The sequence below is a fragment of the Astatotilapia calliptera genome, chromosome 7 (genome assembly GCF_964374335.1).
Source record: "Astatotilapia calliptera chromosome 7, fAstCal68.1, whole genome shotgun sequence".
Taxonomy (NCBI): domain Eukaryota; kingdom Metazoa; phylum Chordata; class Actinopteri; order Cichliformes; family Cichlidae; genus Astatotilapia; species Astatotilapia calliptera.
In genome coordinates, this window is record NC_137428.1 from 57581119 (window position 1) to 57609081 (window position 27963).

At 40.7% G+C, this 27963-nt stretch overlaps 1 protein-coding gene and 1 long non-coding RNA gene across 2 annotated transcripts in view; both read left to right on the plus strand.

The window, feature by feature from the left end:
- Positions 1 to 4008: 4008 nt before the first annotated feature.
- tmem266 (transmembrane protein 266) overlaps positions 4009 to 27963 on the plus strand; it is a 29849-nt gene continuing 5894 nt past the window's right edge. Inside the window, exons 1-5 of the mRNA XM_026175931.2 lie at positions 4009 to 5213; positions 6644 to 6743; positions 12599 to 12787; positions 26506 to 26660; positions 27724 to 27797. Coding sequence (XP_026031716.1) covers positions 6730 to 6743; positions 12599 to 12787; positions 26506 to 26660; positions 27724 to 27797 — 432 coding nt within the window. The 5' untranslated portion in view covers positions 4009 to 5213; positions 6644 to 6729. The remainder of the gene's footprint in view (positions 5214 to 6643; positions 6744 to 12598; positions 12788 to 26505; positions 26661 to 27723; positions 27798 to 27963) is intronic.
- On the plus strand, positions 22131 to 23450 carry LOC145429821 (uncharacterized). The gene is made up of 2 exons (XR_013910152.1): positions 22131 to 22518; positions 22597 to 23450. It is a non-coding gene; the product is annotated as an uncharacterized LOC145429821 (long non-coding RNA).

Consider the following 27963-nt stretch of genomic DNA (forward strand, 5'->3'; position numbering starts at 1 on the left):
TACTACTTTTAAGTAAAAAACATTTCACTCACAATTTATTTAAATCAGCTTTGCGTATTTTCTTCCTTTTAGGGCTGTCTATATACAGATATTTCCTTAAAGAGGGGGGGGGGACACTGACTACATATTTTTTGCTCTCTAATGGTTTCACTGTAGCATTTTTAAAATACCAATATCAACAGCCACAGTGTCAGTCCTGACCTAATGCTGGCAAGAATTCTAAAGTGAAACCATTCAGTCAGCATTTACAATGTTGTTTCTGCCCACACATTTTTTTTATTTATTTATTTATTTATTTTAATTTGTTAACAAATACAAACTATGGGAAATGCAGTCCAACAAGTTTGGATTTCCTCCTCTGTGCAGCAAATTGAAGCCAATTTGGTGACACCATTCTCATAAAACTCCTGGGATCACCCGTGCCCCTGTTTTTGTTAGATTTAAGGACACCGATGAATAGCTTGGGATAAGCGAATTATACAGACCCCCTACACACATGCATGTGTGTTCATGCATGTGTCCAGAATTGTGGGATCCAGTTTTAAGTTTTAAAAACTGCAAAGTGCTGACATCTTTGTAAAGTGAGATCTCACTGACTGGTCCAGGACACCTCAATGAGCAATTATACTTTAAGAGATGTGATTAGATGTGAGATTAGGTTAAGAGTGGAGGTTTGGAATGAAGCATTGAAGAGGAAGAATTACTAGTGCGTTAACGTCTCACAAGTAAATAAGAGTGTGTAATGGCATGTCACCAGAAATCACACATTCAAATCATTTAAAAAAAATGATGGAATATATTTACAAATGCAAAATATTTTCTAATAACATACAGAAACTTAGTTTATAATCCCACAATTGCCACAAATTTTAAAAAGTCACACTTAAACTGCACTTTAATATGTTTTGACAAGGTGAAATGTGATTTAACATCAGAGCAATGGTGGTGTGACACTCGTCAATTTGCCCTTTAAGGTCAGTGCAGTAGTTTTTCACTCTCATTTTTTTTCATTTTTTTTAGCTTTTTTCAAAGTCATTTTCAAAACCTCAGATAGCATGACAAGATAAATGACACTTCTCACAATTCGTTCCTGAAACCATCAAATGCACCACCAAATTAAATCAGAAGGAAGGATCATGCTCTTGATTGTACCTTCCAGTATTCTTGGTTGTGGTTCTGTTGTCTCTGTTCCTTCGCTTTTCGCATCCTGTGTGGTGGTAAGTAATGGTTATAAGCTTAGAAAGTATGTACAGTAATACAAAGACGTCCTGGTGCTACTTACAGATGCTTTGAGAGTGTTTACCTAAAACCACAATGTACTTACTTGCGTATGTAGTAGACAATAAATCCCAGCACTATCAAGATAAGGAGAGTAATGACAATCACAGCTGCAATTAAACCAGCCTCATCTGAAATGGGCTGTGTGACTCCGAGCTGGAACTGTTCACATCTGCTGCCTTTGTAGTTTGGGTTGCACCTGCAGGCAGATAGCGTTGCACAAATATTTGCAAATTCACAAACAACATTGCCAGGTTGGGTAGTGTCCATATATTTTTACATTAAGATTTTTTTTTCTAAGACAATTAAAAACACTGATTGATTTCAATAAACTTACACACAAGAAAGTGTGTCCATGGAAGATATTTTATAACATGTCCCTCCATTCATGCAGTAGGTGGCATCCTCTGCACTGCAAGGGTTTCCATGATCTACAGAGATAAAAAGAAGGTAGGATAGCTATAACAGAGCTGGAAAGATGCTTTTTCTTAATATATAGAATTTGTTCGCTCCTCAGAGGGTTTTAGTTTTATGATTGTTGGTATTATTACCTGACATCATTGATAATGTTCTGTTTTTCCTGCTGTCTCACTAAGAACACAAGGAAGAATTTTGACAAAGAAAAGTACATGAGCACTCAACACGAGGAAAGCACGTTTTTAGGCAACATGTAAACAATTTCTGTGAATCTGACAGGAGTCATAGCGTTATTGATTATTACGTTAGAGAAATAGATCTCTAATATATCTGTTTGAATAAATCAACAATCTGCCCTTACCAGCTCATAAAATCCCAGCTTTTGGGTGGTTAGCGCAGCTCCTGAGTCTAAGTCATAATGACACCTGGATCTCAGAGAACGTAGTCTTGAGAGTGAGCTCCTCCCTAGGCCTAAAAAAATGTTGAGATTGCAGTTTGTCCGCATTGCAAGTTAAATGTCAGGATACAGGCTGGTAATGTTTTAACATGAAATGAACAGTATTGTTGTTTTTGTTGTTGTATAAGCAAATCAAAATGGTTTTTAGAGGTCTGCAGAGCTTCCTGGAGGTCATTATATGGCTTATATGACCTCTGTGAGTGTTAGAATCGAATGAAGACTGATTACATGACATATTGGTTTTGCTTTTGTAGGATAAGTTTCGTCAGAAAACAGGTGACGAAACCGACTTCTGTGAATGCGAGCTTGGTATGTCTGGGTTTGGTACAACTGAAACTGAATGGAGTGGCATGCAAAGAATGTGTGAATGTAATCGTGGGATGAGTTTATAGTCAACGGAAGTACTGCACTAATTCTTGCATAGAGATAATTACTACACTGCTTAGAACCGTTAGGTGACAATAAGCTGGCTATTTTTAATCTTTTATGATCATGTTTTTCTAAATTTATGTAACCCAGCATCATCCAGTGTGGCAACGGTAAACTGATTTAATTAGTTATCTGTTCAATTTGTGATTATTTAATGCCTCCTACACTTTTCATTTAGCTAATATACCGAGGCACTGTTTTTCAAAGGATGTACAGTTAAGAACTAATTAACAGTAGCCAATCACTCAATGAGGCTTTATAGATAAGTTTGATTTGTATATACACTGCTTTGTTTGCTTTATTCTGCTCTTAAAACTTTAAATTTATCAAGAAATACTTTGTTTTATGACCTTTATGAAATCCCAAAAAGTTGATTCCGATCATCATCATCAGTGAAAGAAACATTTCATCACTCATCAGAGTGACTTCTTCCGTCTCAGCTGACTGCAAGTTTCCCCAATCTTATAAACAATACATTTGCAGAATGACTGAAACTAGAAGCACTGACAAACCTTTTGGGATTTCCTTACCTGGATGATTGAGCATGCATCAAGACCTTGATGAAAAAATACAAAAGGAGACGTTCACATTTTTCAAAGCTGTCTTAAAGCATTAGCTGATGCTCATTTATTGACCTACTTTGAAACAGGTTTGACTTGCTGTAATTATTTTGTTCTATTCATATAGGCCATTACAAAAAGGCCTTTCATAATGATCATCTAGTTGGCAGTTGGAGTAAATATCCAGTGGGAGTAACTGTTTTCTTGTAACTACATTTCTTATTTGTTTTTCTTTCTGCTGCAGATAAGGAGGAAAAGACTGTATGGAAATAAAAGGTTTTCAGAATAGAAAGGCTGACTTAGCAAGATATGCAGTTAAAATTATATTAACTTATCTCATGATAACCTAAATATATTTTTAATGATTTTTTTCAACTTTGTAATATGTTATATTTTTCTTTGTATTACATCCTTAAATTGATGCTTGATCCACTTCTAAGCTCATCCTGACTTGCATTAACCTGCAAAATTTCTTCTTATAGTTTTGATTTTATTGTACTTCAGTGACTACGAGGCATCCATGGACTGATCTAGCACAGCAGCCCCAGTGCTCCCTCCACCATGCTTCACAGCTGGATTGAAGTGTCCCTGCTCCAGTGCTCAAATGCCTTTGTTTCCTCAAACCTCGTCTACCTTTTTTTCCTCTTGCCAAAAAGTCCAGTGTTTGTCTCACCTCTTCACAGAACAGAAAATTAGGTAGACTGTGATATTTTTGTCAAGCTGTAATGATCTTGCTGTGTTCTGGGTGTTTCTTCACCTCTTTCAGGATTGCAGGATTGCTGAGCTCGATAACCCACCCTTCCAAGAAGTGTATGGAGAACAGGTACACACATACTTTTTATTCAGCCTGCGCTTTGAGTGTGTGTGTTTAATAAAGATAGGACAGTGCCATTGTTTATTAGTTTCATGGGTTGGTGTTTAGGTATCATTTTAATTTAAGTTTTAGAAATCTATTGGAAAGTGGTGGTAATTTTCTTTTAACTGTACCGGTACTTAAAAAAGTTGCAGTGTCATCATACATTTATAAGTGCAGGCTTGATAGCTTAGTGCACTAAAAGTGAAAAACCTCATGAGCATCTATTAAGGGATGACTTACTGTTTTTTATTTTCTGCAAAGGGATCTAAAGCCTTGGCAAATTGTTTAATACCGTTTATAAAAGCCATTAGTCACAACTTATGAACCCTTTATAAATGCTGCCTTATGTGATGTTCGGGGATCTAAGTCCTGTTAATGCATTTTAGGATGCAATTGAAATGTCGCAGAGAGCCTGCTGCTGGGTGTGCTGCAGACTGATAAACTGCATTAAAATCACCACCGAGGGTCACAGAAACACTTCACTGTGAGTATTAGTGATATGTTTTTTCTTTTTTTCGCGCGGGTGGGTTGTTATCGCGAGGAGCTCTGAAGCTCAAGAGGTGAAGTGAAGCGAGAGTGGGCTTTTTCCCTTTTTTTTTTTTTTCTTTTTTTTCTTTTTTTTTTTACGTCGACGCTTCCAGGGTGGCATAGAAAGGAGGACTTTTGCGGGCTCTGATGGCTTAGTGGGTACACTGACTGCATACATGCTTTATATGACATCATTGCGAGGGTTTGGGGTAAATCTTAGGCTATCCGTTTCCCTCCCGGAGCACTGCTTGTCACACATCTGTAACCGCTGGAATCCTTTTTTTCAGCACCTGGACAGCTCCCGCTCGTGAACCTCTTATTATTATCGGGCACATGGAGTCCCTGATGTGATTCTGGGGGAAGCCCTGCAAGCACATCATGCCTCCCTGCGAAGATGTCGTTATCACCCTGATTCAGTGACAGCCTCGTCGTCTCCTTCTGAAGGATGGTGCTTACAGTCCGGAGTAGGTGTTTTTGTCGTGCGCTATCTTCTGAGAGGCGATACGGGTGCTTGGCCAACGCAAATCTAAGGCTAATCGCAACCTACACACAGCAAGATCCGAGCTTCCCTCACACTGATCATCATCATCATCATCCACGGCGAGGAGGGAGATATAACCATCATCACTGCGAGGGCAAAGGAGTCACGACCACACTTTACACAATGTAGAGCAAGACAACACAAGAGGTTAGTGTGTTTAATTCCCCCCACCCCCTGTTTCTCTTTTTCGAGGGGGTGTCTAATCTAAAGCGCACCGAGGAGTTGATGTGTCTCAGTTGGGTTGAGCATGAACATGAATGAGGCTCTATGGCCTCTAAGAACAGCGCGGAAAAAAAACAAAACAAAGCACGTTAACAGCTAACTGTTCGTGTAGCAATGACTTGGTGAAAAACGTTTGCAAGTGAATCTCGATTGCGCTAAATACAGAAAGCCTCAGACAGAAACGAGTCACAGGGAACTGAGAAGAGCCCAGGAAAATGTGCTGCATTTGTGGACCACCCCCCACCCACCGACCCTCGCTGATGAAGTACTTACTGAAGGCTGTACTTATAGTAATAAGGGTCAACTCAATTTGCTGATTGTGAAATTCGAGCTTTCTGATAGAGAGATGTCCAGAAATATTTTTGGTATGTAGTGCATTATCTCCAAAAAGGACTGGCACATATCTTTCAGTAGACTTGCCTTTCCAGTCACCTCCACAGTTACTCCTCACTTTTGGCACAGTGTTAACCTTTTTGACTTTAGTCACCTCTCACTGGCCAGTTCTTTCTTTCTTCTTGTACGTTTAGGGGGGTGCTGCAACGAAACAGTATCACCCTCAGCCCTTGAATGACCTGGGCTGATTTATCCTGAGTAGCATTTAATCTGCTGTGCTTCACTACATTACTCTGCTGTGAATGCTGACTCCTCACCTCTGAATGTCCGGAGGCTTTTGCTATGCCTTTGTATCTAAAACACTACCGCAAATTCATCAAATGCCTTCTAAATAATGAAGGCATGGCCAACACTATGCTATCATTGCCATTATTTTGCTTGTAATAGTCAAGATTTCATTCAATCTTAAATAAACGGGTGGCTGTGTTTTTGACTTTCCTCCCAGGTCATGATGTGTCCGTTTCAGTAACCGGAATGGGCTTTCACTAAACAGGCTTGGACATCAATGGTTCTCTATCCTGTGGCACAAAGAGCTAGCATCCTGGTGCACTTGCTATGCAAGAGGTGTGATGTTCCTCAGCCCCTGATTCACAGAGCGGAGCGTATATTGGAGGAGATTTAAAATCCATTACAGTTTATTGCTCCCCAGGAAAATAGTTGAACAGAGCATAGCTAAAGCTGGAGTTGGAGCAAGGCACCTTCAGGAAAAACATAAGCACCGATTTTTCATTGATAGCTCTGAATGCATTTGTGCTGCACGGCTACAATGTAGACGCCTCATAATTTTGAGAATTGCTGTTTATTGTTAACCTTGGGGCAATCTGCCCACAAGACCTATTAGTTGCTGCTCTGGAGCTCCCAATCATAAGCCACAATAAGTTTCAGAAGAGGGAGCTTTCCTATTATTTACCTCTTTATGTGCTTTGTCTGTTTTTATCTTGTGTTTCCTGTATGTGTGGCAGGAGCCCAGTCTCTGCAGCGGTGAAATCATATTTCACACTTGGGGTTATTTAGCGTGGACGTCTATTTGCAGCAACAAGACCTCGACATGAGCAACACTCAGTAAGTATAACACCCTCCGGAGTCTTGTTTGAAACCATGTGTACGAGAGAGTGTGAAATCTTAAATCTCTATTTATGAATATGTTGTATTATGCGCAGTTAGTCTCAGTGTGGTGGGATATGATTAGCAGAATGGGACCTGCACATGCTCGTGTGCCTCCCGTGAGTGACTTTAAACAGGGGATCAGGGAGAAAGTAGCGCTTGTCCTCGTCCAAGTATTTCCGGGAGCGAGAGAATGGACTGCCATCTCTTAACATTCAGGAGGGATGTTCACTTGTCATCTTCTCTTATTAATAATTACTCTGTGTGTGGTCCTCAAGACAGGCCGAGCATTCTGACGACAGCCACAGCCGTGGCTAAGGGAAGGGTAAAGAGAGTGAGCATGGGAATGGAGCTGAGGGGAGTAGCGTGGAGTGGGAGTTGAATGCAAAATGGGTTTAGTCAGCTGCATCTTCTGCAAGCCACGGGGTGCTGCTTCTAATACATACAAACAGGGGCTACTACCTGGGTTACAGAACAGCACAGAAGTAGAGGACAGAGGCGCATGACATCTGTAACCAGATCATATAGAGAATCGTTGACTGCTTAGTAGTACAGACACATGATTTAATGCTAAGTGCAGCTGACTGTCTGAGAAGTGGCAGATGTGGCAGATGGGGAAACTCGTTCAGATCTTCTGAATTATTTTCACCGCTTGAATCTGTATTAAATCTCCCACCTCCCTCCCACATGTGGTGTATTATTTTTTTCTAGAAATATGACGTTTATATTTTTATATGATTAAGTCTTTTTTCTGAGTGTCGTAGATTGGACAGATAGATTAGATTCCCCTTTAAGATTCATTAAATAGCTTAAAGTGTCTAACTATATAGCATATATGTGGCACCAAGACCAAGAAGTAATTGCGTCTTCCTCACTGTCTGTATAGTCAGTGAGGTAAATTAATGACCTTGTTCTTTTATGCGATAGACCTTTTTTTTTTTAAAATAAAACACCTCTATGAGCCACGCTGTTAGACTAGGTGATATTGGTGCTGGTCTGTATTTGTTTTTTAGCAGGGATCTCTGGATACTACACGTGAATGTTTCAGGCATCAAAGTCAAAACAAGGTCCCACTGAAACTCAGCATCACAGGGGTTGCCAAAAATATCTGATCCCTATAAATGCACCATTGTGGCAGAGGCTTGTGATGAAATCATGACAGCGAAGTGCTGTGCACCAAGGAGCAGCCAGTTTGTCCGCATTCTAACTCACTGGGTAAGACAAAGCAGCTGGGTTATAGATGGTCGGCCAGAGATACTGTGGCAGCGAGCGCTCCGAATGACAATGATACCAGTGCCCTCTGCAAACCAACAGTTCGTGCTGAGGCAGCACTTTTCAATGCAGTGACAGAAGCTGGAGATTTATTGCTCTGAACAGGTTATTTAAAATATTAAGTGACAGGCAGCAGTCTTAACCTTTCTGACAGAATCCAATAATGCATGCCATCTTCTTTTTTATTACCTTGTTATCATATGTTGTTGGCAGTTTAAAGTCAATATTAGTAATTATTAATATAGCTACAAAATTCTCATACATAAACAAGACGAAGTAAACAAGATGAAGTAAATCATGTTCATCCATAACTCAATGAATACAGAGATTTGACATCACTTAAATAAGCTAAATTCAGTTTCAGTCTTTCTTTCAAACTGAATTTAGTTTAGTTTAGTTTAGTTTAGTTTTGCACTCACGGTTAAGGTTACTATTAGGTTGCTGGTTCAGTTCCAACAAATAACAGAAATCCCCTTTGAGGTTGGGTCAGGAAGTGTAAAACTCTGCCAAATCAAGCACACATAACTATCTACTTCCTCCTCCTCTTCTTCTTCTATATAAGGTAGTTTTTACTTCATTGGTGTTTAGATTAATTAAAATACATATTAAATTACAGTTTCCTTACATGACAACCTTAAAGACCTGGCTGTATTAACCAATGCCATGTGTATGCATCTGTGTGGCATTTCTAAACATTAGCTTGTGAAGAAGAAAATTGCATATTTTGGGTTAGTGTTAAGCTCTCAGTTTTACTCTGTATAGGTGCAAGATTTTCCCTGCAGCCATGCATGCTCTCTCTTAACCTTGTTGCTTCCTCGTGGCGTGTACTAATATTGCATGCTTCCGAAAAGAGACTCGCCTTTGGCATGCTGCCGGCTGTCCTTGCCTGCATCACTGAGGGGGGCAGCAGGGTGTTCATATGTGAAGATTCCACTCACTCCCTACAATGGCAACCAGCCACTCCACTGCACCCTGCACATAATCACTCCTGGCCTGCTTTGTGATTGTCTGAAAATGTGATTTTGATGCACTAAACAGTTTGTGGCTGTCATCAGTCATTAGCGTCCTTGTTGCAGCTGGTCAGAAGTGCCAACTCGACAGATAACAACGCAGGCATGTTTTGTAGAGGACAAAGTTATATATGGGCGTTTGACCCTGAAGCTGAGCACCAATTTCAAGCTGGACTCGCATAACAGTCAGTCATTTTATCTACGAAAATCAGGGTAGAGTGTTTTGTTTTTGTTTGTTTGTTTGTTTGTTTGTAGTCCTTATGTGCAAATCTAAGAATATATTTCAAGTGAATTCTTGTGAGAAGAACAACATGAGCTTTCAAGGAAGTCCAATACACAGCTGTTAGTCAAGAAATAAATCAGGAAAGAGAAGGACCTATTTTCTTTAAAGGTCTCCCTACGTTAACATTTACCATGAAGGTGGGTCTGCTCAGTGATCTTCTACTAACTGGTTCCACCCTTTCTGCTTCACCTCCAGCGCAGAGGTTGTAGAATTCACCAGCCCAGTGGCTTTTGATCCCTCTGCCTTGTAATCAATGACTTCCCCCACTGTTAAGTACTCCGGTTATTGATGTCTCCTCGCTGGCTGCACTGGGACTGCAGCCAAGGAATGTGACTCTTCTCTTCCATGGTGCCTTCTCCTTGTCTGCTATTGGTTGAGCTTGTGATATCACAGCCCTCCCTGCACATTTAAGTTTTAAGATCTCATTCCTAGATCAAGTGACACCTTGTCTGGTCCTGCCAAATATAGCTAGCGTCACGGAGCACACAAAAAACCAAAGGGGGGAAAGATGGTTTGCTCTGCAATGCCATTTATAAAATTTGACAAATACAGTTTTGTTCAAAGTGTATATAAAAGATGGATGTAGCCAACATGATGTCACCTAGGGGTTTCTAGACTGTGCATTTTGAAGCCTCAACATCAGTGTTTTGGTCTCCACTGTGTTACTTTTTTGAAGAGCAGCTGAATTACTAAGTTATCGTATAAGACCTGTAAGCCTGGTAAATGGTAAATAGACTGCACTTCATACAAAAACTTTTTTCTATGCTTAAGTTCTTTCTAGTTAATGTTCACACACACGCATTCACCAACGTTCTCATTAGTAAAAGGGTGGTTGTGACTCATGTAGAGCAGATACTCTACTAATCGGAAGGTTGGTGGTTTGATGCATGCCAAATATCCATGGGCAAGATACTAACCCCGAGTGTGAGCAGATAGAAAGTGTAGAAAAGGGGCTTGTATGAATGGCTAAATGAGGTGCTCAAGTAAGAACCAGATCGTTTACCATTTAGTAGATGACCAGCCACCTGATCCTACTTATTAGATGTATTCACAGACTGTGTGGATACACTGCACAGACATTATTAATTCGAATTATTGCTAAGTTGTCATGGTACTGGGTCGTGTGACCCAGTGTTCTGAGTTTCTTGATGTTTTGTTATTCATTTGAGTCAAGTTCATTTCAGTTTATCTAGTTACATTCTGTGATGCCTAGGTTACAGTTTTAGTTCATGATTTATCAAGCTTCCTTTTTGTCTCATCCCTGTGTTAAGTTTCCCGCATCGGCTGGTCATGTTAAGTCTACGTGTGTTTATCTGTCATGTTTCATGTCCAAGTTTTCTTTGTTTGTCAAGTTCGAGTCATGTCTGTGTCTTGTTATGTCATAAACTTCCATTAAAATGCCCCAAAGGGCACCGACATCCCATATCAGCACACCTAACCTATCACATCTGTCAGTCAAAGCTACCAGGCCCTGTGTGACAGGTGTCACTAAAATATAGAGCACAAGCATGCTGTGAACTAGTAGTTATTGTGTGAATGCTGTTCCTGTTTCTCTTTATTGTGTGGATGCTGTAGGCGTCCACACGATTTTCACCATTCAAATTTCACAATATTCTGCTACTTCAGCTCATTTCTGCTATATATTTTTGTACTTTTAACTATTATACTTTTTAAAATATTAAGCTTTTTATGAATTTTTTTGTCCCATTGAAATGAATGGACCACATTATCAGTGTGGTCACTGACTTTGCTTGCTGGGGTGAGCTGTGTTTTAGCTCAGTGAAATGAGCAGCCTTTTTCAGAGCAGGAGGCCCAGATTCAAATCCCGCTTATGGCAACATTTTTTTCAGTTAACTTTTTTAACTCCTTTCAACACAAATTTCAGCTTCTTCACCCCTTTTCAGCAGAATTTTCAGTTTTTTCACCCCTTTTCAGCAAAAATTCCAGATTCTTCTATACTTCTTTACCCCTTTTCAGTAGAAAGGTTTGCTTCTTCACCTCTTTTCACCAGAATATTCAGCTTCTTGGCCTGTTTTCAGTGGAATTTTCAGTTTTTTCACCTCTTTTTAGCAGAAAGTTCAGCTTTTTCACCTGTTTTCACCACGAATTTCAGTTTCTTCACCCCTTTTCAGCAGAATTTTCAGTTTTTTCACCCCTTTTCAGCAAAAATTCCAGATTCTTCTATACTTCTTTACCCCTTTTCAGTAGAAAGGTTTGCTTCTTCACCTCTTTTCACCAGAATATTCAGCTTCTTGGATTGTTTTCAGTGGAATTTTCAGTTTTTTCACCTCTTTTTAGCAGAAAGTTCAGCTTTTTCACCTGTTTTCACCACGAATTTCAGTTTCTTTACCTCTTTTCAGCAGTATTTTCAGTTTCTTCACCAGTGTTCAGCACAAGTTTTTGTTTCTTCATCTCTTTTCAGCAGAATTTTCAGCTTTTTCACCTCCTTTCAGTTACCTGAGAACCAGTGAGATGAGTAGTTACCTTGGGACCAGGAGGCTGCGTTCAAACCCTACTCATGGCAGTATTTCTTTTCAGCAGACAGTTTAACTTTTTCACGTCTTTTCAGTACATATTTCAGCTTCTTCACCCCCTTTCAGCAGCATTTTTGGCTTTTCACCTCTTTTCATCACAATTTTCAGTTTCTTTACCTCTTTTCAGCAGAAATTCCTGCTTCTTCAGCTGTTTTCAGCAGATTCACACTGCATTTTCACAGGAAATGCAACTCTTCTAGTTAAAATTGTAACTGTGCTCAGTTCAGGCAAATTTAAGTCATGGGTTTACACAGATTAATGCAAAACAGTGGCTTCCTGTAAGGTATGGGGCCAATCCACATTTATTCTACTTTGCTGTAGAAAGCAAGAGTCTTTTCTCATTAAAGCTGGTGTGTGTTTTGTTTTAGTGAACATACTATTTCCATGTGTGCAGTTAGGTGTTGTGAGGCAAGAACACAAAGAATTTCAGGATGTCGTGGTTGCACTGACTGAGACGTTTTCCTGGTGAGAATATTGGGTAATTTAAATAAGCGGCACATTTTCATGCAACCTTGCTCTAAAGGCTGCATGAAGCACTGTCACTTGTGCTTTATAACTCTCGCTGCTGCACACAGACAACATGTAGATACCAGTTGTCGCTATCGTATAATCAGCTAGAACTTGCAAAATTACTCATGGATGACTCTATCAGCAACCACTTCAGTTCTCTGACTTCACTGCTGCTCTGTTTATGGTGTGTATTGCATGTGACAGGGCTCCTCCCCAGACCGGAGCCTCAGAGCTGGAGGTCATCTCCCAGCAGGTAGAGGACGACAACCAGTGTGTGGCCCCCGTCCAGCTGGTCAGCTTCACCTACAGAGATTTGCCTTTGGCGGCACTGGACATATCCCTCGCTGGATCCCAGCTCATATCTAACCCAGATGAAGAGGATAGCAGAGAGGGGTGAGTCCCATCATTTGTTTGCTTGGCAGCTTGTGGTACCCCTTGGAGTGATTATATAACTAATAAGCACTTGTAACAAATAAAAGCAGCACAATGAGGTCAGCTTGTGATTTGTGTCTCAAACTTTGTGCATTTTGAGACAATTGGAAACAAACCAGTGGCACGATTGCACATGGAAATTTTCTATAATTAATTTGTGTACTAAAAAGTCCCAAAATGTAATTATGTATTGATTGATGTTCTGGATATTTGCCTCCACAATTAGGAAGATACTAGAGATATGGTGACTGAGTCATTGTGTCTGCTTTTTGCGTGTTAGTGCCACATTCATAATTAAGGCAGAATTGCAATTACTGCAATCTATAATCTACCCTGGCGGGGGAGAAGCTCTGCCATCACTCTCTCCATTGCTCGTTATTGCACATTGTAATTACACCTGGCATATTGAATCATTCCGCATTTTATATTGGAGTCCGAGAGTGGGGGATATTTGGCACTGAATTTATTAGTGTCACTGTGTTAAATGGACAATGTCTCCACTGATCTGTTCATTTCAGCTCAATGACACAGCGATTTCTCTCACCAGACAGGCTTCTGTTCACAATGTTGATTTCTGGCAGGAAAAAAAAAAGAGCACCATAGCTGTCCTGAGCTGTCAGAGTCCTGGTTCTCTCCATGAAGCCTGCTTGTCCTGCGTTTGTGTTGTTTGCTTATCACCATATCGCCGTTTGGCCCAGTGTTCTCAGGATAGGACACACCCCTCCTTGAGCACCCCTGTAGCGAGTGTCCATGGCTTTCCACTCAGGACGCGTGACTCACAACCCTTTTGGCATGCTGCAATGCTGGCATCCATGCAGAAAAAGAAGACGAAGAGCATAAGGTTAATTGGAGCATCCATTTTTTTTTATTTTTTTTTGGGGGGGGGGGGGTGCCATCCAAGCCCTGGTGTGTCAGATGAAAATATCCCGCTGGACTTTGCCTGATATGGCCTTGTCCAGGATGATGGCTCTGCGGGATGAAGGGCGAGAACAGATGGGTCCTGTCCCGAACACCCGCTCTGTTATCGTACCTCATATTTTTCTCGCTCACTTGCTCACAAAATGAACAGAAAACAAGTGCATAGCAAAGCCACGGCAAAAGGGCAGGATCTGGCAGCCCAGCAAAATGATCATCACAGCAGGCAGTCTCAAAGGACACCATATGAAGCCCTGGTGCCCCAGAGATTTAGCATTGTGCTATGAAAAACTCATGCGGTGTCAAGATGTGACTGTGGAGGATTTATGAAATCACCAGTGTAAATATGATTTGTGATGAAAAGTAAGTGGGTATTTAAAGCTGATTGAAGAAACCCCCTCTTTGTTTTTGGCGAGATTTGGAAGCACTCAGCACACTGATGAAACTATTAAGCAATCTCTCACCCATGAGAGCGTCACGCTGTGTTCGATGACCTTTTGTAGATTGGAATTCCTGATTTTCAGGTCACTGGAATTCCAGCCACATACCTGTCATTACTTTCACGAGTGCATTTGTCATTGTCGCTCTCGGTGACAGCTCCAGCGTCACAGGTTATAGCTACCTTTATGAATCAAGTGTGTAGCATCCAAGGAATGACACAGCGGTGGCCACAGGACTTTAAATCAGTCAATGCCAGCCTTCAATCAGGAGTGATGACTTGATCAAGCTATTATTATCTATAATTGCGTTGGCCTGTAAATACATTTTCTCTTGTTTATTGGAATGTGCTCTTGTGAAAACTCTTCTACTAGGCATGTAATTGGCTAAATTTAGCTCTCTGTAAGTGATAGTTTACGGGACAGTAAACCTGCTTTGGTCGTGTTTTGGTCTGCAGTTATTTTTTGCTTCTGTGTTGGTGATTAGAAATCCTTTTCTTTTTTCTAGCTATCATCACTTACTTTCACTCACTAACTTTGGTTGTTGTTTTTTTCTTTTTTTTTGGTTTCTTTCTTTTTTTATTCCTGTGAAAAGTGAGCAGAAAAACAGCATACCAGAGATGCACATTTAGTCCTCAATAACAGCTTCTCATGGCTCTTTATCAGGAGATGTGGGCGACTACGTAGGAGGTGGATGTTCTTGTGGACTACCAGGGGCACACACAGTACTTGCAGATTCGGTGCAGTGGTGAGCAGGGAGGAATTATTAATAGATTTTTGGCTGCTCACTTTTCCCCAAAACTTGCTGTAATGTCCATATTCAGGGCAGTGCAACTACCCATCCACCTTTGGTGACTTAAATATGGCCCCTTATCTTTTTATATTAAATAATAATAGTTTTTTTGTTGTTGTTGTTGTTGTTTTTAATATAAACACACTAACTACCCAGTTGTAGCAACCTAATCAACCTTGTGGCATTTAATGTGTAACAGGGCTAATGAAAATGACCAGACCAGCCAGTTGTTTGTGTGCATCCAAAGCACATACCTACTGACTGTTAAAATATTGTAGTACTTGAATTATTTGCAAACCTGGAAGCTGTACAGAAAAAAAATAGCAGCGCGGTGAAGTGGGCATCTGTTCAGTCACAGGTTACTCTATTTCTTCAACACAAAAAATCTGTTTTGAAGCTGTGAAACCATCACTATCCCTCTAAAAAAAAACTCTCAGAACTCTGTCGGCCAAGAAAAAATTATGACTGGTTTAAGCAATGGTACAGTAGCAAGGTGGCATATTTAGTTTTGCTTTACTCCTTGAGTTTAATGACCTTTAATACTAGGTGGAGTCTGATGCAACAACAGTGTATACACACAAAAGCCAATTGTACACTGTTTCCCACACATAAAGGAAGAATGTAGACTGTGTGGACCTCACAACACATGTTCTTTAGAATCAAGCAAGTACACTGAGGTGGGGTTGAAAATCAAGCTCAGAGCTTGCATGTATTGTTATAATAAATACCTGTTGTTTCTAAACACACCTATTTATACTAATATGTACAATTTACCATTCACAAAGTTTATTACAGATCATTTAGTTCATGCTCAGTTTTATTGGGTGTGTTATTATCATTGGAAATTGGTGGTGTAAATAGCTGTGAGGCTGCATATTGGCTTTCTTTCCTTGTGTGAACTGACGCGCCTCTTTGTCTCTTGTTTGCTATTCGACTGCTGCCCATGTTTGTGTCTGCTGGGGTCCTCTTTAGTTTTTTCTTCAGATTTTTTTCTTCTGTTTGTTATTGAGATCACTAAATACATATTTCCAGTTGTTTTTCTCTTTTCTGCTTTGCTAACAAGTGTTTTAGAGTCCCATTTGGGACTTCTTTGCTGTTTTCTTTAGCTGTTATGGCTGTTATTCAAAAGCTATTTTGCAAACAGAAATTCTTTGTGGAAGTAACAATAAGGGAGTGCCTGCATCTGTTCATGCGTAAAGGTTGGACCAAAAATCAGGCTTGTGGACATGCACACTGAGATTTATAAAAGGACAATATATATGCCCCAGATTACTGATATGCTTTTTTACAAAAAGAAAAGAATGTATCTGCACAATTCTGTCAGTCCAAACGCACTTTTAGATGTGTATCTACAAAGAGTTTTATGCTTCTTTCCCTTAAAGAGTGTCTGCCTGGCCTCAGCCTTTAAACCCTGAGCTGTACATCCTAAGCTTGTCCTGTCTTATCATCCCCAGATCAGCCTGCTGTCCACAGCAGTAGTAACATATGCCACTGATTTCCAGGGGCCAGACTAGGAGGTGTGAAGCACTGCAGCAATGACAGATGGTTCATATGGGTTAACCTGCCATTTTGAGCGGAGAAGAGAGGCGGAGAGGAGAAATGGAGCACACGACTTTCCTCCGCACTTTAATTCTCCAAGCTGCCAGCTGCAGATCATGCTAGATGATTCTGTTTGATGAGTGCCATTTCTCTGTGTGTTGTGTGGAATTAGCCCCGTGCCATGTTGCATGGAAATGTTAGACATTAGATAAGGAAAAATTGTGCCCAGGCACCTGGACTAATTGCACTTGCTAACAAAATCTTTATTTACTGCCTGAATTAAAGCTCTCCACCCTCTTTCTCCCCATGAAAATGCATTAATATAGCAGCATGTCAAACTGCACATTATTTAAAAAAAGCCCAGGGTTGAAGTGCTCAAGGTTGAAATAAGATGTAATAATTAAAAAAAATCCAGACTGTAGAATATAGCTATGAAGTACACTGCCAGAGTCTAGTGTGAAGCTTGGCAGCAGCAATATGTCATGGGGCTTTGGCACCAGAGCCATACTGTACCTGTTCTTTGTTGATGGATGTCTGAAAAGAGAACAGGATTTCTCTTTTTTTTTCTCTTCCCTCTGACTCTATTTCAAACACACACAGTAACAGTCCTCTCTATCAAATTGGCTCTCTTGCCTGGCACCATGTGCGACACAATAGATGACATTTGAGTGCAGGGTTTGAGGGTTTGTTAATATTCACAGACATGCAAAGTGTGAGATTGCTTTTTAGGCTGAGAGCGAGAGAGATCAAGTGTCCTGGTGAAAAACCATTTATCAGGGACAGCTTGTCTGCTGCTCTGCACATGGAGCCCCATCCATCTCCATTTGCTTGGTATCTGTGGCCCATTTCTCTGGCTGGGACTATTGCCGAGCCCCTTCTGCTAGGCTGTACCATGGAGTGAAGTGATGATAGCTGATTGCTTTCCGAAACCAGTGGAAATATCTGGTTATACTGAGAAGCTGCATGGATTTTCCCAAAGAAGGTTAGAAGGATGCAGGTGGCACACCAGACACACATGCTAGGTCCTTAACTGTACTTATTGACACATGCAAAAAGAAGCAGACCAATAATATTTTTCGGACAGTATCAGTTCATCAGTCATAAAATGATTTTTACACAACATAATGCAGGAAAAAAAATGCTTGAGGTGATGCAGAAGTAGTGTCATGCTCAAGTCAGAGGGGTTCGAACCACTCAGTCATGATGTATTAGTTACAGTACATCATGCATAACCATTTGCCACTTTTTAGGTACACTCATTAAATTGCTTGTTGTTGCAAAAATCTAATTAGTCAATAATATGTCAGCAACTCAATACATGTAGGCATGTAGACATGCTTGGGATGACCTGCTCAATGAGGACAAAAGATAAAAACTTCGATGATGGCATAGTTGTTGGGGCCGAATGGGGGCTGAGTATTTCACTGCTGAGCTACTAGGATGTTATCACAAAACCACAGAGTTTACAGAGAATGATAAAGAAAAAATATCCAGTGAGCCACAGTTCTCTGGATGAAAGTGCCATGTTGATGACAGAAGTCAGAGCAAAATGACCAGACTGCTCTGGGTTAATAGGAAGCCAATAGTAACTAGTCGTTACAACCAAGGTATGCAGAAGAGGATCTCTGAATGCAGAATCCTGCCTTGTATTAGCTGTTTAACCTTGTGATGGTGGTGTAATGTTTTGAGGGATACTTTCTTGGCACACCTTGGGCTCCTTAATATCAGCTGAGCATCATTTAAATCCCACAGCCTACCCGAGTGTTGTTGCTGACTACAGTGTACCCATCGTCTGATGACTTCTTCCAGGAGGACAATGATTCATGTCCTAAAGCTCAAATCATCTCAATCTGGTTTCTTGAACATGATGCGATTACCGTGTTCGGACGGCCTCCACAGTCACCAGATCTCAATCCAATAGAGTACCTTTGTGACATTGTGAAATGAGAGATATCTCATACCAACATATCTGCAGTGTCTGTGTGATGCTATCATGCCAACATAGAGCAAAATCATCACGGGATGTTTCCAGCATCTGGTTGAATCTATGCCACAAGTAATAAAAAGTCAAACTTGCTACTAGGTATTTGTTATAAAATATGAAGTACAAAGAATTTATTATATGATGTATACATATGATAATTTTTACATTCTTAAAATAATTATCTGTATTGGTCTATTAGTAGTATATGATTCAATAATAAACCCATATTTTTTAAAGATCTTGAATAAATCTTTTTACCTTGGTTTTTACCTTGTAAGATATTACTAGCAGCACTTAAGGTGATTTGCTGCTTAGCTGGTTTCTTCTTTCAGGGTTTCTTTCCTTCTTTTGGTTCTAATAAGACATGACTTGATGACTCATCGGGCATTTTACAGGTTGTAAGTAGGCATTTGATTTCATATTCAATAAATCTGGGCAGTGCTTTCTCAGGAAACTGAAGTTCTCAAGTATGAAAAAAAAAATCAGTGTTCTGTATCGTATCTATTATGAAATGCCTCTTTAAGTGTAAAAAAGTAAGCTAAGAGATAGGTGTAAAGCAGAGTGCTTGAAGAGCCTGAATGAGATTAAGTCTTCTCAGTGCTGCTGTGGAGTAGCCTGCAGGCGCACACGGTTGTGGTCCATTTTCCCCTGTCCGATCCTGCTGAGTTCAGCAGATTGGTGCGAATTGGTTCAAGTTTATAGAGGAGGAACCACAGGGCTATATAGTTATTTGAGCAGGGCGAGAGAAATTGAGAGGAGACAGACAATCTGAGTCAAGCAGCACTTCAAAAATGTCTTGCTGTCAGATAGATCCACACGATGTCTGCAACTTAAACCAGAACATAGGATATCAACATAACCACTTAGATGAAAGTATCCATACAGCTGTATGTGCAATGCTGTATGTGTAAGCACAAAGATGTTAGGATGCAGAATCCAGTTATCAACAAATCCATCCCTCCATCCATCTTATTCAATTCAGGCTCATGGGTGGGCTGGTAACTATCCAAGCTATCGTTGAGCGAGAGGCAGGGCACGACTAGGACAGGTTTACAGTCTGATGCAGGGCTGATAATTTACAAATCATTTTAACAGTTGAAACTCATTATTGGACGTCACGGTGGGGCAGTGGTTAGCACTTTTGTCTCACAAGAAGAAGGCCCTAGGTTTGAATCCACCATCTGGAGTTTGTGTGTTCTCCCCATGTCTACACAGGTTCTCCTTGGGTACTCTGGTTTCCTCACAAGACCAAATTAGGGGATCCACCTTTTGTTAGGATAATTTGTAAACCACTACACTTCAGAGATTAACCTTCCCCAGTGTTTATTTATTGAGAAAGCAGAGAGGGTGACATCTTTCTCTGTCAGTTTATCTGCTCTTTTTGTAACTAATTGAGGTGTGGATGTAAAAAAAAGAAAACAAAGAGTTATTTGTCTGTCTCTTTGTTACCATGGTGGCCCTAGTGGGTTAAAGAAAGGTCAATGAAGGTATGTGACTGACCTGTTACCAATTAACCTAATTAGCCATGAGACTTTCTACTGTTAAATGTTTTATAGCCTTGAAGGCAAAATAATTTTGTCTCAGATTCAACATTTAATATCTGTGTGTACTATTTTCAATGAAATATAGATGATTTTGATGATTTGTAAGTCATTTAATTCATAGACACACATCCCAGAAGCTTTATAAAATTAATCTAAGGAGCAAATACTGCATCTGTTTGGTTAAACTCATGTTCTGTGCTCGTAACCTGAAACCAGTGGTCACATTCATTCATTCTGAATGGCCACTAGGCAGTGATCTGGGTCTTGGCCTGGTATTGAATGGACACTTTATGTATTTTAGACCTAAATCATAATTAATGGTGAATTTATGGCAAATGTCACCGCTCTGCACCCTGGTGTCCTTATTTTATTTTCACTGAATAGCCAGTCAAGAGTTTCAGAAGGTAATTTACAAGACAGCATCAAGAGCAACTGTATATTAGTGCTTAATGTTTGCAGTTGTTTATTGCTTCCCTTTATGAGTGTGTGCGTGTGTGTGCTGTAATCAATTAATCAATACCTTTGAGGAGCTCATAGTCACTCATTCCTTCTGGATAAATTTTCCCATTTGCAGCCTCCCCCCTTCTCTCCTACCCTACAAACTTATACACACAAATAAAGCACCACTTCCCTTATTTAATTACCATCTAACTTGTACCTGATGAGTTTACGCTGTATTTTATCTTGTCTCAATTACTGGAGACAGTATAATAAAAGACATGCTCCTAGCATCCTCATCTCAGTGAGAGTTACTTAGCTGGGGATGGAGCCAAAACGCTGTCCCATCTGTGTGAATGGGCCCCAGCAGAGCAACCAGACACTTTCATCAGTGCCAGTCATTCTGCTTAACGTCTTTGTCTACTTTGTTGCTACTATAGTGGCCATTCTGCAGCCAGCATCATGTACAGCATTGATCGATCTTATGATCTAATCCCCTTTTTCGCCGCTGGTGCCGGACTCCCTTCGATCTTTTGCCGCTGCAGCCACTGGTACATTGATGTCTTTATAAACCTGTCCACAGTTCATGCTACCCCGCATCTTTATTTCTTTAATTTCCTCTGTACACAGTGTCCCTTAAAGTATACACATGATGTTTCCCTGTGCACATACAAGGCACTTCTTTTTTTAGATTTGTCATACTTGCATGTTTCAGATCATCAAACTGATTTTAATTTTAGACAAAGAAAACCCAAGTAAAGACAAAATAGTTTTTAAATGAGGATTTAAAAACTTAACTGCTCCTTTGTTTAAAAAATAGAAAAAAAGAGTAAATGCTCTCCCTTGTTAAATCATTAACTGCCATTAGTAGTAAGGGTGGGAGTGGGGGGGAGGAGGAAAGGGTTACAAAGCCATTTTTAGGGCTTTGGGACTCCAGCAAGGAAACCTGGAACAGTGGTTGATGGTGAACCTTCCCAGGGGTGGCCAGCCTACCAAAGTTACTTAATAATTCTCAACTCAATAATGACTCATTTGGGTCACAAAAAAACCCAGGACAACATCTGAAGAACTGCAAGCCTCACCTCTGTTAAGGTCAGAGTTGATGATTCAATAATAAGAAAGAGACTGGGCAAAAATGGCATTGATGGGAGAGCGCCAAGGAGAAAACCACTGCTGAGCAAAAAGAAAACAGAGACTCGTCTCACATTTGCCCAAAAAAAAAACAACATCTTGATGATAAAATTGAACTTTATCAGGTTTGAGACTTGTTACATCTCGATTAAAACTAATATAGTATTTCATAAACGGAGCATCATACCAGCAGTCCAGCATGGTGGTGATAGTGTGATGGTCTGGGGCTGCTTTGCTGTTTCAGGACCTGGACAACTTGAAACCATAAATTCTGCTCTCTACCATAAAACCCTGAAAGAGAATGTCCGGCCACCAGGGGCTGAAGGGAAAAAAAGAAATGAAACAAAATAAAGCTTTTGGAGACTTAAATCTGATTGAGATGCTTTGCCATCATCCTATATTGGCCCCCAAAACACTCAAAAACGCTCCAAAGTGGCTAAATTCAAACAATTCTGCAAGAAAGAGTTGGACAAAATTCTTCCACAGTGATCTGAAAGACTTATTGCCAGTTATAACTAGGGATGGGTATCGAAAACCGGTTCTTGTTGAGAACCGGTTCCCACTGTTTCAATTCCTTGGAATCGTTTGCCATTTTTGCAAACGATTCCCTTATCGATTCCAGTCGCCCCGAATGACGTCACCACGTTGCGGAGCGTCATTTACCTGGCAGGAAACATGGCGCCTAAGCGGCTCAAACGCTCAAAAGTTTGATTATACTTTATGAGAACCGATGACAACAGGGCAACTTGCAAAGTAGATATTTCATTTAAGGGAGGAAACACTACGAATATGCAAAAGCATTTGCTCACAAAACACGCGATGACACGCGTTTTTAATTCCGCTCCGGACTCGTGACTCTCAACCCAGCAGCAGCGCTAACGTTTGCACGTCCTCTCCCGTTAATGCGGCAGGTAAATAATCAACTAACAGTGCATATTATGTTAGCGCAATCTGCCTTATTACAAGACCTGCCATTACTGTACATGTAGGTGACCATGATGAGAGAGACAGACAGAGTCTGGCTGGCGCTCGCTGGCAGTTCTCGCTGCAGTCTACCGGTAGCATCTCCTTTCAGGCCAGGATAGACTAATGTCACCGAGCAGTGTCTAAGTTTGTGGTCAAAGGCTTGCACCCATTTGCCACAGCAGATGCCCCCGATTTTTGGTAAGTGAATGTGTTTAATTGTAGGCAGGGACATTACTGGATATTCTTGTGTAATTGCCACAGAACAATTTATGTTATACTTTGTTATTGCTACAGAAGAATGTTGCAGCTTTAAGGCAGGGATGACTCCTGGAGTTGCTTTCTCACTGCATATGCTTTATTTCACAATCAGATCGATTCGATAACAAAAACATACAGCAGCTCCTCTCCTACTCCTAGCCCTTCGCTGCGGTGGAAAAAAGAACGACTTCAATCCCCTTCAAGGAACATACGTACAAAATAGTTTTCCTGATACACCAATGGGGCGTTCAATGCCATCTTGTAAATATGAGTACTCTGGCAGAGTAACAGTTCAAATGAAAAATACACCAGAACAAACAAGCAAACAAAAAAAGAAGTGTGGGGTACCTTTGAACCAATGAACAAAGTATAACAATTTATACTTTTTAACATAACCCGACCCCGTCAATATGTGATATGTCTCACAAGAATATTTATTTTATTATTTTACATTTACAATTTTTTTTTCCTGGGGACCCTGTGACACCCCATTGAAGAGCCGTAGGCTGGATCTCTCAAGATCTCACTGTTGGGTTTGTAAGGCCATGTTACTCCTAAATTTCTATCTTGTTCAAAGAGAAGATATAAAACAAAGCTCTGAGCTAATCGACCTTAGTGTTCTCCTTTTTTTTAAAAAAAAAAAGAATCGATAAGAGAATCGATAAAGAATCGAATCGTTAAACAGAATCGAAAATGGAATCGGAATCGTTAAAATCTTATCAATACCCATCCCTAGTTATAACAAATGCTTGATTGCAGTTCTTGCTGCTAAGGGTGGCACAACCAGTTATTAGGTTTAGGGGGCATTTTTCCCCCTAATATATAAAATTACCATTTAAAAACTGTATTTTCTATTTACTTGGGTTATGAAGCATTAAAACTCGCTTAACGAGCAGAAACTTTTAAGTGTGACAAATACGCACACAACTAAAAAAAGAGGATGTGGCCAATTCTTTTTCTTATTATATGCGTGCATGAGAAATCCTTGAGGTATTACTCATTTGGTCTGAACCTGACTTGACCCCGCAAGAAAGTGAGGTGATTTTCTTCCTTGGCTTGCTCCATCACTGAAGCCTCACTTCCTCATAAATACTTCAGGTTCTCAGTGTTCAAGGTTTAAAGCGATTTCCCTAAAATTAAGTTTCTGAGCTTGGGCTAATCCATCACTGCCATTTACTCTGCTTCCAGACAGGGTTTTTCTTTACAGGTTTATTAAATTAATACCTTTTCTGCCTGGCTTGTGGGAAAGGTCTGAATGAATTATGATTCCACACAGTATGAGTTAAATCATGCTTTTCAAACATGAAGATAAGTGAGGTGTCTCTCTTGGCGTGTGTGTTGCTCATTCTATCTCACTCTATCTAACTAATGGTGCACAAATGTCCTGTGACTGTGTGCGAGGCACATCATTAGGTAAATCTTTCTCTTTTTTTTTCTTGGCTCTTCTCCACTGGCAGATGGGGTTTGACATTGTTCCCTGGGAACGGATTGGTGCTGGGGAAAGTCTCCGAGGTATTTGCTAATGATACCGTTATGCTGAACTACCTCTTTGTCACCTCAGGTGTTGAGCTACTAATCTGTTAGTATTGGCTGGTACAGAAGGTTGTTGCAGAGGGCCGAGAGCCACTGGGAGAGCAGTGGCACAGTGTGGCCAAGCTCCAGCCCCTCTGCTGACCTTGGTGAAGGATAGAAAGGATATGAAGCTGTGCTACACCAGAGCTGTAACTGCAAAACTGCAGCACTGCTCAGGATCGCCTCTTTCTTCCCACTTTCAAAGACAACCGTGTACTACTACGAAAGCCATTTCTGAAACGGAAGCATCAGGGAAATGAAAAAACAAAAGGTCTAAGAAACAACAGCAGTCAGTCATACAGGCTGCAAATAAGTCACCATTACAGCTAATTTATGTATATAATTGATTCTGAAGGTAAAAATAGATATGAACAATGCTGCTGTTCTTGTCTGCAAAAAAATCTATCTATAGGACTGATGGCCAAAATTACAAAAAGGACCTAAAAATGAGAAAAATCCTTGAACTAAATTTGTATCTTTCTCTGTTCTCGTTTTCATTCTTCCTGTTCCAACTGCCCCTCCTTCCTTTCTGGCTCTCTCTCTGATTCTCTTTTGGATGAATCCCAATGCCTTTGAACCGGCTGCACCCCGCTTTCTCTCTCTCAGTGTCTGCCTCCTTCATTCTGAGCTCAAGCAAAGGAAAGAGTAGAATAAATTGCATCCTCTCTTCTCCTCTGACAGACATTGCCCGTAGCTTTACTCCTATGGGGGACAGGTAACAACAGATAGTGGTTATTTTCAAAGGACAGCACTGCCTTTCTCAGTGATGCTTGTGAAAAAAGATGGCAACCCCGTGTGTGCGCATACACACTTTCCTGTTTAGAGTACCTCTGGTTAGCGTGCCTGGTTGGATGCATGACTGTACACGCATTGGAAAAGCCCTGTGTGGCTCCTGCAAATGTATCAATATTTACCGCCCATAACTCCCTACGCATCTCAACAGGTCAGTTTCTGATTGGAAAAACTTGAAATGGAGCTCAAGGGTGGATTTAAGGCAAGTGTGACACTTATCTTCAGCCACAATGTACCTGTGCAAAGAAGAAGCACACTAGGGACACTCCAGACTAATGGAGTGTTCATATATCACCGTGGAGATGGCTGTATAAGGCACCAGTGGGAATAATAGCATGTAAAGTGCATCAAAGCCGGGATCGGGCAGTCCAACTAATACAAGCTTTGCCTCTACTTCACTCTCAAACGCGCAGGCAGGTATGAGAGGAGAAACAATTCTTGTGCTGAGAACAAAACAAAGTTGAAGAAATTGTCATTTAGTTAAGAAAACATCTGCGTCATGCGTGTATATGTGTCATGTGTGTGTATATGCATCCTCCAAATGGTGCAAGTGCAGCCCCACTGTTGTACCAGGAGAGCTACATTATTGAACCAGTCAGTCATACAGAGCTCAAACACGAGGGAACCAAGAAGTTAACTTTCAGCCAGGCTCTTAACAAAAAAAGTCAACAAGCTAGACAGTTTCCTGAAAGAAAGTTTTGCCTTCTCAAGCAGTGAAAAGCAGAGACAAGAATTTCAATTTAAACTTGAGTGACCTTTCACCTCCTTTCTTGGTGCTCTGATGTTTTAGCACTAAATATATCTTTACTGTCTACAATTAGTGACTGGTATTGATTTAACTACACTGCTTAATGATGGCAGAAAAAAACAGACCTTAAAAACTGAAGGAAAGGTTGCAGAAAAAGCCAGAAAGAGAAGTTTTAAGAGGAACTGAGGGAAAGGACACCCTTTAATTCATACTTACGATTTCTTCATACTAATATATCATTTCAGTCCTAGCGAACTGTGTATTTATAATTCACATTCACTTTTTAAAATTCTTAAATCTAAGACTGTAAATTCGTTCATTCATTTCTTGCATTTTTTATGGCGTACATGAGGAATAGTGCCCTCTGCTGAAAAACATTTTAGGAGAATGCTGAACTGAGAAGGTTGAATACACTACAAATTTGCTCAATTTTGATGTTCCGTGTGTTTTATTGATTCGACCTTGAGTGTTCCCGTCAGATCTGAGTTCTGTTCAGCGAGACTCACGGCGTGTCTTCTCTGCCTTTCTGTGTCTCACACCGCCTTGCTCCCCCTCCACTCAGGTCAAACTGGCTGAAGCCATGCTGTGGACGAAGGGCAGCGCTGTGGCAGGTCTGTCTGCTGTCGGCAGGCTTCAACTGCTTCCTAGTGGCCTGTGTCATTCTGGTGGTGGTGCTGCTGCTGCTGGAGCTGCTCATAGACACCAAGCTGTTACAGTGTGAGTGAAAAATGAGGGGAAAATGTGGCTGGGATTTTTTTTTAAAAACTGGATACACCCTCATTTGCATAAAATGAATCATCAATGAAAATCATTGTGACGTAAATGTGAATTTAAGCAATCCTTGTCAAAACTACAATGATAATATATATTTATTAGTATTTTTTAAATCGTATAATATATTATTTTATAAGTAAAGAACTTTGACTAGAATACATTTCAGGCAAGTTTTTGTTTTTGCAAAGAAACTAAATCGCTGCTAACCTCATCTCGTAAATCTACTGTGTAATGAGAGAGTGTCATTTATGATCTGTTCTGGGACCCAAGGCTCTGATCAATCACGGTCTGGGGGGAAAAAAACCTTCCATTAGTATTCCACAGTTAACACTGAATGGCAGGTGCTTGAAATTCCAGTCCGACCCATCTCACCCCAGTATCACCTTTTATCTACATTATCTGGCTCGGTGGAGACATCCTCATCTGTCATGAGCAGAGAGTCGGGAGCGTTGGCCTTTTTGATGTCAGAGGGCTAACACACATGGTCTTACACCAGCAATATCCAAATGCATTCAGGTCTTTACTGTTCCCCCGGGACCGACTCACTGACCAGACAAAAGGAAAGTGAGACAAATGCATGAAGGGAGATAGCGGACAAAGGAATCGAGCAACGCGGAGTCGGCTGCCGGGTGATTGTGGGGAGGACTGGAGGAAGATGAATTGACTGATAGACAGATCACTGAGCACAGCAAACAGAGACAGATGGGGAAGACGTGGGGCGTGACGAGAAGCGCTTCAGCTGACAGCGTAGTGCTGTTTGAGCTTGTCCACAATTAGCCTGATGAATAGAAAGAAGGCGCGTGCATGCACAGTATGCACTGGTTTCATACTTGTCATGATGCCTCATTCTTCAGTTGCGTTTTCCACAGATTTACTGCAACCTGTCAGTGTTATGCAGCATGTACACTGCAGGTTGTTTGTTATATTCCTAACAAAATCCAGCATCAATCTTTAACCACAGCTATCTCCTGATCAGTTTTTTCCTCTCTTTTTTTATTCCCTTTAGTTAATAATGCATTCCAGTTTGCCAGCATCATCCACTGGATCAGCCTGGCCATTCTTTCTGTGTTCTTCACTGAGGTGAGTCTTCCTCCACTCGACGCAAAACAACAGTCTCACTTACAGCTGATGCAGCTGCCTCTTGATTAATGCTACGTTGTGCAGTATGTGTGGGCAAGTGAGTTACACTGGCAGATTCTCATTACAATACTAATAACGCCATGAAATGCCCGATGCCCTCTGTCAC